The sequence below is a fragment of the Tinamus guttatus genome, unplaced genomic scaffold (genome assembly GCF_059628265.1).
Source record: "Tinamus guttatus ecotype Peru unplaced genomic scaffold, ASM5962826v1 Tinamus_guttatus_pri_ptg000052l, whole genome shotgun sequence".
Lineage (NCBI taxonomy): Eukaryota > Metazoa > Chordata > Aves > Tinamiformes > Tinamidae > Tinamus > Tinamus guttatus.
In genome coordinates, this window is record NW_028288586.1 from 3,108,408 (window position 1) to 3,123,876 (window position 15,469).

At 38.4% G+C, this 15,469-nt stretch overlaps 1 protein-coding gene across 1 annotated transcript in view; it reads left to right on the top strand.

Annotated features, from left to right (window-relative positions):
- ADGRA3 (adhesion G protein-coupled receptor A3) overlaps positions 1 to 9,816 on the top strand; it is a 48,134-nt gene extending 38,318 nt beyond the window's left edge. The window contains exons 15-19 of the mRNA XM_088539944.1: positions 2,687 to 2,811; positions 3,332 to 3,455; positions 4,559 to 4,704; positions 7,929 to 8,024; positions 8,237 to 9,816. Coding sequence (XP_088396070.1) covers positions 2,687 to 2,811; positions 3,332 to 3,455; positions 4,559 to 4,704; positions 7,929 to 8,024; positions 8,237 to 9,479 — 1,734 coding nt within the window. The 3' untranslated portion in view covers positions 9,480 to 9,816. The remainder of the gene's footprint in view (positions 1 to 2,686; positions 2,812 to 3,331; positions 3,456 to 4,558; positions 4,705 to 7,928; positions 8,025 to 8,236) is intronic.
- Positions 9,817 to 15,469: the final 5,653 nt, after the last annotated feature.

The following is a 15,469-nucleotide window of genomic DNA, read 5'->3' on the forward strand; positions in this document are numbered from 1 at the left end:
GAATAGTCCATGAGAAATTCCTATTTTTATTATTTTGCAACTTAAGAGAAATTTATGAAAACTTAAGAGAATTAAGTAATATCACAAAGCTAAGCAGAAATAAACAAATGCAAGATTTGGCATGATGCCATAGCATAAGATCTCTAAAAGAGCTCAAAGGGAAGAGCTTCTCGCTTTTACTCTAACGGTACTGTTTTAAACTACTTCAAATCATTATAATTCTGTAGTCATATACATATTTTTTTCTGTTTTTTTTTGTAACAAAATCCTTCCCTTGAATGCAAGTGTTCTTTAAATTGAATTATGCTTCCAGTGTGTGTAATGCCATCATTGGTCACATTTTTATCATCTGGAGGAAGAAAAATTAAAGGCATGTTGTGCATGACTACTGCTAAGTTAACAACTAATAAGATTATATCAATGTCTGATTGTGAGGAGCATGCAGAAATCCCCTAATGGCGGGGAGGGGAAGGTAGAGGAAGGGACATCTTCTCTGCTGCTAGTGGTTCTCAATTTATTCTTGCACGGAGCTGATATTCCTTAAATTTTAACTCCTTCCCACAGTGCAGGCCATAGAGACTGGAGGGGGTTAGGTCGGGAAGCTTAATTGTGAGACATTCCCTGCACATAATTCACACACTTTGGCTCCATTTAATAAAGCAGTTGTAACTGCTGGCAGTGTTGATAGTACCCGTGTATCCAGTAAATGAAACAGAAGCAGAAAACCACACTAGCATATTTCAGACCATTATGACAATCTCTAAGGAAAGTCTGAATGCTCATCCTAGGTTCCTGTTAAATTTGTTCAGTTTGGCTTTGAATCCAGCACTGCATGTTAGCATACGAGATTCATGAGGAGTAGGGACCAGAACATCCAGTATTGCCTCATGCTGGCTGCTTGGCTGTTGACATCAGACTTGTTTTACTCTCCCATCAACTTTCATTGTTTGTCCACAGAGTCCATACATCTGTGGACAGACTGCATCTGTCTGGGAGAAAACAGTTTGCACTGTACTCCTCTCTGCCTTCTGTATTTCAGAATGTAATGCAAAGCCCTCTCTGGTTAGGAACCCCTAACTGAGTGCCCAGTTTTCCAGTATAGTGATCTGGGAAGATACAGCTATTTATTTAGTAATCTCATTAACGTTTCTTTAATAGAGAAGATGCTAGGAGGCTCATCTCAAATCTCATTATGACAGAGCTGTGTAGCAGGGGCAAGAAGGGGGAGGAAAACAAATCTTCAGTGCTGCTAGTTGACATTTAAAAGATTTAGGGATTTTTTTTAGCCATCTCTACTGCTGTTTTATTGTCAATCTTCTAAAATAAGTTACTAGTTAGATTTCATTAGGTTAAAAATAAGCAGATGAACTCCCCTCACTCCTCTAGGAGGTCCCTAGTACAAATGTCAGTTCGGTCGGTGAGAATCTTTCCACTGACTTCAGTGGGCTCAAGCCCTGCCCTAGCTAAGCTCAGCATGCTTGGTTTTTGTCCAACTTTATAGCAGATTGTTGTAAAGCCAATGTTATTTTGTAACTAGTTACCTGTCACAAGGCTAGAAGCACCAGCTGTAATTCTCACACTGCTTCCCTCTGCTCTGTGGACAACCTAACACTGCCTTTGCATGGCACTGCCTTCGCTCATGGTTAAAAAAACAGTGGGTTCCCAGGCAGATCCAGTTTTGGCACTTGTTAAGCAGCCCATCAGTACCGTCAAGATCATATAAAACTGGTTGTCTTGTCAGTGATGTCATATTTTATGGCCTCTCCCAAAATGTTTTTCCCACATGGTCAAAAGAACCCCAAATACATAAGAATCAAGCTGACAGTCTAATTAAATTGTTTAAAAAGAGGCCGGTGAGTCAGTTAGGTAAAACAAATTTGCATTCTGATAAAAGAGCAATTGAAGGAGGAGGAAAGACACTGCTGATCGATTAAATTTAAGCCTTAATTCCAGAGTTTTTCTCCTGTCCGTGAAATCAGGTTACTCATTTTAACCTAAAATCCCTACATGATTTTTCTCCAGACTGAAGCTAGTGTTTCACTGTTCTTTATACACACTCCTTCTCCCCGACACATATTTGACATTTACAACTCTACAGGTTTAAAAGTGACTTTTACTCCAAGTAATAGCAAAGAGATCAGTTTCTCTATATAATTATTCAGAATGTGGACAAGATAATTTTTTCCACTGATCTGTCTTAACTACATTTGTTTTATTATGTGCAGAGAGGGATTAATGTTCTCTCAGAGTTCATTGCCATTAAGAAAACAGATAGTACCTAGTAAACTGTAATATCTTGAGCTGGGACCGACCAGCTGTAAAAAATTGTCTTTCATTGTTGCTGTTCTTATTAGTAAATGAAAATAACTCTCTTTACATGCTATTTGAAATGCTGCTGTTTTAATGCTGTTAAGCTTCATTTTATATTTTTTTTTTCTTGAGTATATTTGGATTGATGGATTTACAAAAGCTGAATGTCATTTAAAAAGCAGTTTATAACTATATTTGTAACCTTCAGACAGAATAGCAGGTATTTGTGGAACAAAGCCTACCACTTTAAATAAATAATCTGGGGAAAGAGAAGGGGATTTTATCTAGAAGGTTTCTGTTACTCTGTTTCCTCTCCCATTCCCACCCATAAAGCAAGGAGAAGAGATGGACTAATATGATATTGTTTTGTTGACAGGACTTGACAGGAGCTGAATTATATACTCAGCCAGCTGATCTTCTGCATCCAGTAATTTATGCCACTGCCATGGTTTTGCTCATGTGCCTGTTGATGATCATAGTCAGCTACATATACCACCACAGGTATGAGTCAGAGTTGCAGCAGCCTTACCTGATGCAGACATTAAGTTACAGATTCATAGTGCTTAGGGCTACCATTTTTCCCTGAGGGGAAGGGGCTATTGCAATCTGCATCCATAATCTGCCAGCAGAGTTAAGTAATTAGGGCTTTCATCTGTTCTTGACTGATTTTTTTTTTCTTAGAAGAATACTTCTATATTTAATTCTTCTTCATGACAAAGGGCCTCCCTTTCAAAAATAACGGTAAAATTGAACACAGTGTTCAGTCTTTTAAATCTCTGTTGATGTCAGTGAAAACCAGAAACCAAAGTCTTTGAATCAGACAAATAGCAGTATAATGTTAGCTAATAGGAGGGTGGTTTAATTTCTGGAGATGAAGAACAAAGATTGTTTGATTACAAAGTATAGGTAGTTAAACAATCATTAACAGTAATTATATCTTACTTAACATGCGTGTCTCTCACTTTTGAAAGACAGTAAAGCAGCTGTGTTTTGTTTTGTTTTTTATTTATTTTTTTAACAGTTTGATCAGGATCAGTGTAAAAAGCTGGCACATGCTAGTTAACCTGAGCTTTCATATCTTCCTGACATGTGTGATGTTTATTGGAGGCATAACTCAGACCAGGAATGCCAGTATTTGCCAAGCAGTAAGTAAACACAACAACACAAGAAATAACTTATAGTTATTTCCAGAAGTCTATGTTTAAATATTGAATTCTTAACTCTAATTTCATTTGGCAAGCTAAGATTTTGTGTATACATTGAAGATCTGTAGTTTTGAGCTTTTTATGTAATGTACCCTTGAATATTGTGGAACTATGTTTAAATTCACTTGAAAGTAGTAGTTCTTCATCCCTGAATATCTATATATCCCCTTCTCCTTCCCCCCTGCCTCTTTTTTGTTTAAATCCTTGGAGGTTTTTATGCGTTTTCGTCTATGAAAATGGTTCTTTATTTGAAAATTGCAAAGATGCTTGGAGTTTAACAGATGTTTTTTCCCCACAAAAAAATGCTATCACCAGATAATGTTTCAGGTGATAGTTTTATTTTTGAGACCAACTTAGTATGAAATTGTTTTAAGAAATTATCTGTGGCACTGAAGACCATGTGAAAACTAATTCTATGAGTATGAAGACACAATATATATTTTTTTACTCATTCAGTATAACTTACAGGGAAGAAGGAAGAAGTTTTTCAAAAGTTTCTCTAAGCCAAAATCACTGGCTTTATTTGACTTTTGTTTTATAACAATCTGGTCTTACAGGATTGGGTTGTACTTCTGTTCACAAAATAATGCTATTTGCATAAGAGACAGACTTTGAATTAGTGTTAGGGCTGTTAAAGTACCCAAATATGGTGGGGTTTGGTGCTATGTTGAAATCGCTAGTGAGCCTTGTTGGCAGTTTATAGTTTGGCTCATAGTATGTAGTTTTGTCAGGATATTCTTAATTTACAATTCCTTCACTTTTAGATTTAAACATTGATCTGTAGCATAAGACATTTTAAAGCTAAAATCTGTTTTTCTTAAACTGCATGATTGGTCTGTAATCTTAACAATCTTGAATTGCACAACTAGAGTCTTCTGAGTTGCTATGTTTTCCTTCCGCCAGTAGCACCTATAGCATCTTTCTTTTCAGAAACTCCAGACCTTTGGAAATTTACTTGTTTATGCAAGTCATTTGTTTTATGATTACATTTGTACCTTGGCAAAATGGAAGTGCTTTTTCTGTTTCTTTGTTTTTATTTTTAGGTAGGGATAATTCTTCATTATTCTACTCTTGCCACAGTACTATGGCTGGGTGTGACCTCTCGTAATATTTACAAGCAAGTAACTAAAAAGGCAAAAAGATGTCAAGATCCTGATGAGCCACCTCCTCCACCCAGACCAATGCTCAGGTGAGTGTCTTCCTGTACCTCTTTTGTTTCCCAGGTCACTATGCCCATGTTTTCAGTGCTATTCAGTAGGAGCTCCTTTTCATACATCGATTTCTTTCAAGTTCATAAATCCCATCTTGATGTTTTTAAATCCTCGGCATGATGTTAATGAGGATGAGTTAAAAGATGGTTGGTCGTGGCATATTACTGTTATAATGCTGTATTCCTGGTTTATAAGTTAAGAAATGGGTAGTGTTTCAATGTCATCACTGGGGTTTTGATTAGGATTATAGATAGCAATACGTCCCATTAAATTATGATAGAGGAAACAATGTGGAGAACTGCTTGAACAGAAAAGTAACAAGCACTGAAACAAAAGTTTAATAGATCTTTCAAAAGACTTTTTAAAATTAACTGGAAGAATACCAGGCGTCATCAAAAGGGAAGTATTTCTGGTAGAGCATTTCTCATAGAATTTGTTTTTAAAATTACTGACATGAGGGCAAGTAATTATATGTGAATTTCCATCTCTATGTGAAATAGTTTAAATGGTAAACCTTAGCAGATTTTGTTCGTACATCCTGCTTCAGGTAGTAATTAAAACCCGCCAAGCTGGAATTCTCCACAAGGTGGCAGAAGTTGATTAGCTTTGATTAGTGATACAGGCAAACATTTTAAAAAAAAATGTTTCTGAAGTGCAGACAGAAAATCAGAAATGCTTTTCTTAATGTTATAGATGAAATCTTGTAGCATTATGAGCAAGACTGCAGAAGCATTTAATGGGTTAGAAGGTTAATACTTAACCAGTTAAGTACCGCTTTACTGCTCTTATTTCAGTTTAAGAGAATGTAAATCTGTTCAGTATAGGATATCATGTCCATTCCCATTTGTGTGCTGAGTAGTTTTTTCAATATCTGTTTTGATTGCTCCACTTCTCAGCCCCCTTCGTGCTTCCATGCGTCTACCATTTCAGATCTGAGCAGCTCATTTGTGCAAATGACAGTGGCTCCAAGAAGAAGTAAAAGGATGGAAAAAATATATTTATTTCCTAAAAATATTCTTTCAGTGTCCAAATTTTGACTGAAGAGATTCCTGATCTGTAAGATGTGCACTACTTTTATACATAACAGCCTTGCATTTTTTTCTTCTTTAATTGCCTTATAAGCGTATACTTAAAACAAGAAACTTTTATCTATTATGGCCATGGTAAAGTAGTTCAAGGCAGAAGTTTATTACTTTGAAACTTGTCACCTCATTTTGAGGTTCCTGATTTCTTGAATAGAAAGAAATAAAAACCAAGTCATTATTTGCTTCCATGCTGTCTATATATTTCTCCCCACACCTGATAGTCCTTTTCAGACTTAAAAAGGAAGGGATCTTTTGAAAAACACAAAATTAAACTGATAGATCAATGTAGATATCCTCACCTGCTAAATCATGCTTCCTTTCTCTTCAGCACAGATGAGCTTTATTCTTTATTTTGAAAAATTCACTGTATATAAGAAAATATTTCAATCACAGTCTCCTTTCTGTGTGTTTAGGGGGCTTACAGGTGATGAGCAAGACCGAAAATGACAGAGACTGAAAATTGATTTAGTTTTCCACAGTAAGGCCCTGTGGGAGAAGGGGGGAGACTTGATGTGGCTCACACCAGCCAGTGCTGAGGAGAAACTGCAACACTGGCAGTGGATGGGGTTTCTTTACTTCAGGAACTTTATACCAAGTGTATTGCATTGATGTGCCAGGCAAGAGGGTGTGAAAATAAGTCCCTAAATGTCAGTCACAGGAATGGAGCGGAGCTTCTTAGTCAGGCAGAAATAGAGTTTTGTTCAGCCTTCAAACAAGACTGAGGAAGCAATTTCAAAATTTAATACATAAAAGCAGAGAACTGCTTTCAAAAGAGCCCTACTGAAGATCCTAATCATAGAATGTGTCGTGTGAAGCAAAACAGTGTAACACAGGTCCTGGCTGAGCAGACCACTTCAAAACACAAAATTTCATTATTAAAATTATCTTTTTTTTCTGTCACTATCTTAAGATCTCTTGTGTCATTTGAATCTGTTCTCTCGCACACACGCTCTCTCACTACATGAAAAGAGAAAGATTTTAACTTTTTTTTGTTAAAAATTTGAAAGGCTGATTTGTACATCTTCCTTCAGTAAAGGAGACTGAACTATGGCTGCGAATTGTTTTGCTTCCTCCCCCCATAATATAGCCAGCTTACCTAGCTGATCAAGTTTGAATAGTGTTGTATCTTAGAGTCATGATTTAGCAACGTGTGGTGGAAGGTATGTGGAGTGAGAGCTCTGTTTAAAGGAACTCTTGTCATCTGACCTGCACCTCATAGCTGCATGACTAGGTGGAATAAACTAGTGAGAGAATTTGATCTTTGTAGGATTCAGCAACTAGGTAAGATTTTGTGTACCTACACTTACAAGAAGTATTTGAGCTGTTTTACACTGCTGTTTTGTGTCTCAGCTGACACAACACTAATTTCTGAAATGACATGGAAGGGTTCAGGACTGTAGGAATAGATGTGTCTCATATAAGTTGTTGGCAAAGTAAACTGCTCATCACCAGTAGTTTAGCTGAGCGTGCTCATCTGAATTCAGACTGATGTAACGTAAGATGGAGAACAGAGTGCTGTCGATTTAAATGTTTGTCAGTAATTATTGATCTGCTACTAACAAATTCAACAGGAGTTCACAGAAATTAGAATGAAAGGTTAGATCCTCTACCAATATATGCCCTGCCCTTGTCCCTGTGAGGGCAGGAACACCACTGCAGGGAGGCAGGATATAAATGCACTGCCAGATTCACGTCCATGGAAAATAGCAAGAGGTGTGGTAAAACATCTGTGCTCTGAGACCAGTTAATCTGCAGAAGCAAGTACCATCCCATGTATTTTCCTACTAAGCTTCCATAGTTCCTTCCAGTAGTTTTTAACTTTTGACTAATGGCTTTTCTTCTTTCTACCAGTTGTTTGCAACTTGCCTGTTTTGTGCCTTGCAGGGAGGTGAGCAGTTGTGAGAGGATGCTGGGTTACATCTAGGGGGTGGGGGGAAAAAGCTATAGCAGGGAAGCTTTGGAAAAATTGGTTTCACTGAAGCCCAAACCTGCTTCAGCCACTTTCTTGAAGAACTTCCATAGCTCTAGGGTCCTGGAAACCTCTCCTTTCTCTCATGGTGACTGGAGAAAATCTATTTCCGCTAAGTAGCCACTGATGCCCTGGCCTTGCTTTTTAGGTTCTACCTCATCGGTGGAGGAATCCCCATAATAGTGTGTGGAATAACAGCAGCAGCAAACATCCGAAACTATGGCAGCAGACCCAACGCACCATAGTAAGTACTGTATAACTCATGATTTTCTAGTTTTAGTCTTTATGGTTTCATCAGTTGCAGTTGTGGGGTGAGGAGTTAAATTGTGATTCTTCTGGATAACATATTAATTCAGCCAAGATCATTTCAAAGTGCATTACAAACCGATGAAGCATAAGGGGCTTGTAAGACGACATGCATTCTGACTTTTTTTTCTTCCCTTCTACCCCTTCCAGTTGCTGGATGACATGGGAGCCTAGCTTAGGAGCGTTTTATGGACCAGCGAGCTTTATAATTTTCATAAACTGCATGTATTTTCTTAGCATATTCATACAACTGAAACGACATCCGGAGCGCAAGTATGAACTTAAGGAAGCAGTGGAGGAGCAGCAGCGTCTGGCCACCAATGAACACGGGGAGCTGGCTCACCAAGATTCGCTGTCAGTGTCACTAGTCTCCACATCTGCTTTGGAGAATGAACACAGCTTTCAAGCCCAGCTTCTGGGCGTGGGCCTGACCTTGCTTCTGTATGTTGCTCTGTGGATCTTTGGAGCCCTGTCCGTTTCCCTGTATTATCCCATGGACCTGATTTTTAGCTGTTTTTTTGGGGCAACATGTTTAAGCCTTAGTGCCTTTCTTATGGTGCACCACTGCATTAATAGGGAAGATGTCAGACACGCTTGGATAACAACTTGCTGCCCTGGAAGGAGCACGTACTCAGTACAGGTAAATGTTCAGCCCTCCAGTGCCAGTGGAACCAACGGAGAGGCCCCCAAGTGCACCAACAGTAGTGCAGAATCTTCTTGCACAAACAAAAGTGCATCAAGCCTAAAAAATTCTTCTCAAGGCTGTAAACTAACTAATATACAAGCTGCAGCAGCTCAGTGCCACCCCACCTCTCTGCCGTTGAACACAGGTCCTCAGCTCGATAACAGTCTCACTGAGCATTCAGTGGACAACGACATCAAAATGCACGTGGCCCCGCTAGAGGTGCAGTTCCGAACAAACGGGCACCCAAGTCGGCATCATAAGAACAGGAGCAAAGGACACCGTGCTAGCAGGCTGGCAGTGCTGCGGGAATACGCCTACGACGTGCCCACGAGCGTGGAGGGGAGCGTGCAGAACGGCCTGCCCAAGAGCCGCCCGGGCAGCGGCGACGGGCACGCCAGGAGCCGCCGGGCCTACCTGGCCTACAGAGAGCGCCAGTACAGCCAGGCCCAGCAGGACAGCAGCGATGCTTGCAGCACGCTGCCAAAAAGTGGCAGAAATACAGAGAAAACCCTCGCTGCCAACAACAAAAAGGAGATTCTGAGGAAGCCAATAGTGGTTGAACTTGAAAACCAGCAAAAATCTTACGGCTTAAATTTAGCCGTTCAAAATGGACCACTTAAAAGCAGTGGACAGGATGGACCTTTGCTCACTGCAGACAGTACTGGTAATATTAGAACTGGGTTATGGAAACATGAAACTACTGTGTAGGATTATAGTTACATGACAAATCCACGTGAACTGTGATGACACATTCCTGAAAGCTATTAACACTTTTAAAGACTGTTTACAAACTCCAGGTACTTAATGCAGGGAGGGAACAAAGATACCTACCGTTCAAAAGATTGTATATGTTTTATCTTTGCTGTTCTTACAGAGATGAACTTTTGGTATTTTGTGAAGTTTTTTTCTGAAGCATCAGACGTTTTGTGTGATGCAGAACGTAACTTTGTACACCATTATTTTTTACCTGTAGCCCTGCAGATGTGTCCACAACACATTTCAAATTTGTATTTAAATGTATAATAAATAGTACTTTCCTCAGCAACCCAATGTTGTGCTTTTTTTCTTTCAATTAAAGATTATTGCACTTAATATTATCTTGATTTTACTACTTCAGTGTCTGAAAAATGTGATAATTTTAGTTGCTAGAGAGAAAATATTTGGTTTAAAATGGACAGTGGTGAATAGCTCAACCCTAGAAGTTGACTGAAGTAAGGTTATCTTTTAAACTTTTTTTAGATTACAGGCAACTCAGTTAATCCAAAAATACTAGTTTTATAGCTGCTACATAATTATTATTTTCAGGGTCTGTGGTTTATTTTAAAGCATTCTTAGAGTTTAGTTTCCTTGACCTGGTAATGCTTGTGAGAAGCACTTTATTTTGCTTTAGTTTGCTTTAATTATTTGTACTGAGAAGTTTAAGAATGTTCACTGGCAATAGGATCATTTTGAGACTAAATCTTACAAAATCATACAGCCTCTCTGTTCAAAAAATGTTTTATTTTCAATAGAAGGGTTATATTAATAAGGCTTTTAAATAGAAAAAGAAATAGCTAAAATGCACAATCTTTTACAATGATGTAAAGTCAAAATTTATAGAATCACATCGTAGTTAAATTTACAATATAACTAACTTGACATTACAGTGTAATTCAATTTACATTAATTGCATTACTGCAATGTAATTACAGAATTTGATCGATGTAAAAATATTTGATGTAAAGTACAATTACAGAAGTATCTTTGCAATCCTATGTATAGGGTTTTTTCATATTTAAATTGGCATGTAACTATAAAACAGCATATAAGCGTGAATGGTATTTTGGGTACCCTATGAGTGTTGCTGCTGCAACAAGCTTGAGGCTGTCATTGCAGAATAATGTTTGTGACTTAATCTGCTCTGTTAACAGATGCTCATCTTTTAAGTTTAAGCAAAAATTTTATTGCGTTGGCTTGGTTATCTAATTTATTACTGTCAGGAATGTAACATTAAGAATATTCTTCTGGATACACTGCACCGGTTTCACTTGTTACACGTCAGTAATTTATAGCAGGAGCACTTATAGGGGGTTGCTGATTCTTGCTTGCCAGGTTTCCAGCATCTGCTCCCAGAGGCTTTGGTAGGCTGGGCTGTTCTCCACGTGCATTGCAAAGCTCTGTTCCCAGGTAAGAACGTGCTAAAGCGTGGGTAGTTTTGTGCATCTCATGTGTTACTAGGATGTGGGTGCTTTTTTTGGAGGTGGTTACTGTTTAGAAATTCTTAAAGGAATATTAGTTGGTAATCTGTTTTGCCAGCATCTCCAGAGGTAGCTTTTTGCTTGTATATCCACCCTTATAGCTTCTGTATAGCCTTACCCTAAAAGGGGTTTTTATTACCAAAAGGGTTTTACCTTGAGTTTCAACTAGGAAATGGCAACTATAATAGGAACAATTTTACAGGATCCTGTGTAGTACCATGCTGGGAAATTAATATTTTTGGTAGGATTTTTAGCACCCATATGCACATGCACACACATACTTATATGCATATAAATTCCCATATGTCTTCAAACATGTAATATCATAAAAATATTCAAACTATTCCATGGAGAGATTATAGTAAGTCATCACAGTGATTTAGGATGAAAACAGGTTATCCTACAGATTTTCCTGTTCTTTGCTTTTACCATTTGGCTTCCTTTGCACAAGGCTGTAAGTGAAATATTTTTATGGGATTAGAGTGATTAGCTAGTTCTAATTGCAATAATGTTTTTTATCCAAAAAACTATCCAGACTTTGTTCTGAGCTGTTATTAAAACAAATTTACTAAGTACCTAATAACTGCTGAAAGCTGATGGTAGGTATTTTAACTGTAAAAATGTAACTTCTTAAATCAACACCCTCTAATAAAAAAGCACACTTACTATTGACTGCTATGTACATAGCTAACCTTCATTTTTAGTCTAACAAGTGCTTTTGCTCAGAGGATGACAAACTAAGAAGTCATTTTCATATTAATCCTTGACAAATACTGAACATTTTCTCACTTGTTGTTTTTCTCATGAAGAAAATTCCTAAATGAAATAATTCACATATCTAAAAGAGAAAGAAGAGGGGTTATTAGACTCTGAAAAAGTGAAGTTGCATTGTGGGGGGGAAAAAAAGGCATTTTTGCCGGTTGAAGTGGGACAGTGAGAAAGTAGCTACAGTCACTAATCAGATGTATAAAAGAGAGCAGATAATACTGGCTGGGGGGAGAGCAGGGACAACTTTGCTTGAAACAATTTGCTTTAGTAAAATAATGATAAAGACTGTTGTAGGTAGATGGTGCTAGACAGCATTGGGATAAAAGTAAAAGTAGCCTTGTCCATTCTTAATGGATTGACACCCCTTGCTTTGAAATGTCACATGTTTTGTGAAGACGCTGTTTTCTGCTAAAATATTTTTGTGCTGATTCTAAGGACAGGCATTAAGGTGGAAAAAGTACAATAATAAGAAATTGGAATTGATTGAAATAGGAGAAGAGTAGGGGTACAACACAGGTCATCACAGCCTCATGGCCAAACCAACAAGTCTCTGGTTCTGAGAGCTAAAACACATTTACAGCAGAACATAGGAGAAAATATTGCCAATGACTGTGACATCCTTCTGCTTACAGGACTAAAAATAACATTTTGGAGTATAATACATACTGACACCAGTATATTGGGTAGCAGTAGGACAGCTGGTTAAAGTGCCATTGACTGTAATCTGAGAGAATGCATTAAGAAAATAAAAATTGAGGTTTGATTAGATAAAAAACTGTTTGGGCGAAGTGTCCTTCATAATCAAAAGCCTAAGGTATCCAAAAAGACTTCTCCCTTGTCTTACTGAGCATTCACAGACAAAATTCACACCTGCAAACAATTCAGGCTTTAGATGTATGATTAAGATGTAAAGGTGCAGGTGTTTTAACTCACCTTTCTTGTTTTACTGAACATGAAAGAATTCACAGTATTACTGTTTGCTCCCAAGTACGGTATGTGAATAAGTTTCTTAAGCACCATAACTGCCACTTATTAGTTTTAAAATTGAATTTCTATGGGTAAAATATTTCTAATGTACAGAAGGAAAAAGTTAATGGCATTCTCCCATTTTCACTTTGCAGAATTGCCTTCCCCCCATATTCTCTGCTCATGGTGTGCTGCTGCTTGGCAGCTCTTGGTCTTCTGTATTGTATTTTCCTTAACAAGCCTGAGGAAACTAAGAAATCACCTTGGTCTGTTTTCCCCTTTAGTAACAAGTCCTATGTCTTGCTCAGACTCGTACTGTGGAAAAACTATTAGCTTCTAGATCAAGGTTCGATTTAAAATGTGAAAGGAGTTTCTAAGTTAAACAGTTTGAGAATATGAAAAAGGAGAAGGAGTTGTGGGAGTTTGTTTTTAGTTTGAATTTAGTTTATATTTTGTCTAGTTCTAAGATGTCAAATACATTTATTTAGGAAAATGTATGAGTAAATGCAGGATGGTGTCTTCATATAGAGATTAAAAATTGTTTTATGTGGAAGACTGAAAAGTGATTAATTTAGCAAGCTCACTAGTATGGTAAATGTTAATTTCTGTAATAGTAGTCCAGTAATATCACCTCATACCTGAAATTTGCCTCCATGTGATCGGGTAAAAAAAATATTAGTACTTCTGTGTTTTTGCGTGGACTCAAGGAGCTGAGCTCAGCACCTGGCACTTCTGGGTGCACCTAGCAAAGTGTGCCCTCTCCTGCTGAACTGCTGTTGTCAATCAGCCTTCCCTGTTGGTGACAGCTGTGGCTTATCAGCAGTCGTAAACTAAATCCCAACTGAAGTGGAGGGCAGTTTTGCAAAGTCAAATGACAGCAGCTAAAATTGCAGTGCAGAAAAAAGAGTATGAGTGTGGTTTTCAGGCAGTTGGGCACATAGTTAGCATGATTTTAATTAAAAAAATTGTGGAACCCTTTGTGGGAACCGTGCTTCCAAATGCAAGCTGTATGTTTGTTTCCTGTTTTTAATGCCACGTAGGTCTGTACTTTCAGTATAATCAAAACATCAAGTCAAAGTACAAGGCAAATTTAGTAATGAGTTTATATGATTTAGTGCTGCAGCACTGCATTTATTCCAATTTCTATCATTTTAAATATGCTTACATATACATGCACACAGAATAGAAAAGCAGTGCTAAAGTCACTGTGTATTTTCCTGTCCCTCCACCTGCCTCACTTAGCTATGCCTCTTATGAAACCTCTGGTCACAAGAGGTTTTGATAGCTGAAGAGAGGACACGTGGTACTTAACCTAGGGGAACAAATTGCCTTGTGTTATGTAGAAGATGTAAATTGAGGTATTTGATCTAATAAATAAATAAAATAATTTTTAAAAGCAGTTCAGTGCAGCAGGGTTGACATTTACATATTTAACAGTCAACAAAGTGCATAGTTGAAAACTATCTTCTCTCAATTCAGCATTTATGTGATTTTAATTTTATTTTAATTTTATGTTCTTTGAGCTCAATAATGAAAAAGATGAGGCAAGATTTAAGATTGAAATGAGATAAAATTGTTGCCTGTGAGGGGCAAGAGAGCAGCTCCCCTGTGTCACCTGGAGATGTTTCTATGGGACACAGCTGGCAAAGTGGCAGTTCCTCTAAGGAGGATGTCAGGGGATGCCTTGCAGCCTTCGGAGGGGCCAAGCAAGGTGCCCTTTAAAGCCAGAACAAGTGCTCTGTTGAACTGTGCAGCTCATCAATAAAAGCCATGTTTCTAGGGGTGCTGGACATGTACCTCCTCAGGCTCTCAAAGAAGCTGTAACCCGTGAGCTTGCCTTTTCGTTTGCCGCTGAACATTTACCTGCAATGGATCACTGTGCTATCGGGGTAGAGACATAGTACTACTACGAGGTTTCAAGTAAAACCATCCTTGGAGGCTAAACACTGAGTGATAAGTGGAAGACAGCTACTATCTTTGGGGGGGGGAAAAAATATGTAAAAACAAAAAAGACAGTTAAAAGGCCATTTTTACTAAATATGGTAGTAGGCAAAAATCTAGTCTCAGGACTTTGTACCCTCAAAATGTGATAATCAGTTCCTTTCCCCTACAGATAATGAAATTGCCCTAAAATGATGACACACTAGAGCGTTCACAGAGGCAGCTACTCCTTATAAAGATAACCTGGACGCGAGGCCCATTCCCACTAGAGCAACCCATGCCTGGAAGTGACTTCTTAGCTTGGGCTAGGCTGTATAATAGATATCAGATTATCAAAATACCTCACATTTTCCCTAAACAGCAGACAGTGCAAAGAAGCTTTAACAAAGCCTAGTGTTCAGCTAAAACAAGTTTGTGTTGGCATCTTTACATTTGTGGAAGAATTGCTTGAAAAGGGGGAACTTAAGAAAAACTAGGGCCTAACAGAAGTTTTGGCATTACAGCAGCTTGCTTGGGGCGATACGCAGCTGCCACTTCCAGGATGAGTGGTAGGCCTAGACCCTGCTCCTCCGCGGTTCCCTAGGCAGCACCGTCTGCCCTCCTCGCAGCTACAAAGGAGAGTAGCGGAGGATGGAGCGGAGTGAAGACACTGCGGCCAAAATCTGTTGCACTCCCTGTGCTGGGCCGCTGATAAGCCGCACAGTAGCTGCCCAAGGGGAGATATACGATAAGATGTCTGGTGCTGAGGCAGCAAGGGTGGCAAATCACTCCTTTCGGATGAACTTT